This window comes from Oratosquilla oratoria, chromosome 5 (genome assembly GCF_046742065.1).
Source record: "Oratosquilla oratoria isolate Oo_2021 chromosome 5, ASM4674206v1, whole genome shotgun sequence".
Taxonomy (NCBI): Eukaryota; Metazoa; Arthropoda; class Malacostraca; order Stomatopoda; family Squillidae; genus Oratosquilla; species Oratosquilla oratoria.
This window is the reverse complement of record NC_134781.1, coordinates 28,283,408-28,284,037: the sequence shown is the minus strand read 5'-3', so window position 1 is coordinate 28,284,037 and position 630 is coordinate 28,283,408. Positions and strand designations below refer to the sequence as shown.

General features: G+C 47.3%; 1 protein-coding gene across 1 annotated transcript in view; it reads right to left on the bottom strand.

The window, feature by feature from the left end:
• Positions 1–396: 396 nt before the first annotated feature.
• Positions 397–630, bottom strand: part of LOC143025702 (pro-resilin-like) — a 2,943-nt gene continuing 2,709 nt past the window's right edge. The window contains exon 2 of the mRNA XM_076185702.1: positions 397–630. This exon is cut by the window's right edge and continues 63 nt beyond it. Coding sequence (XP_076041817.1) covers positions 397–630 — 234 coding nt within the window.

Here is a 630-nt window from a genome sequence, read left to right as displayed (position 1 = left end):
TGAGTACTATATCAGAGTAGGACCATTAATGATATACTACAATATTCTACATCTGTAACAGCATGTAGTTATAGTGAATCCTACACTGCAGCTAGGGTTACCTATTAATTAAATCTAACATTTTACCTGAATCTCAGGACGGTAACCCAAATGGTCACCGAGATCCTTCTGCCTTATGTGTTGGTCAGGTCGATAGGGGTAAGGTCATCCCCCCTTCTCACATTGTATTGTCTCCCCACTTCCCCCCTATGGTTGCACCTGATACTTATATTTGAACCCAACAACAACAGCAGGTAGGTATGAACAATGATACGAAAGTCATAGTATAAGGTAACATTTTATTGTCTTCAAGGGTACTATACAGTCAGGTCAGATTAGGTCATACATGACTCAGATTCAGTGAGTAGGCCCATAAGGGGAAGGAGGGTTATAAAATGGGGGTGGGGGGTTATAGGAGGGGGATGGGGGGCTGTAAGAGGGGGCTGAGGCAGGATACTGAGCCTCCCCCTCGAATCTGACGTCGGCGACGAAGCCTGCGGAGTGGTCGGCATTGTAGGTGACGATCTGAGTTCTACCGTCCGGGAGCTTGACTCGGTACTCGCCCTGGACGTTCTTGCCGTCCGAGTTCTC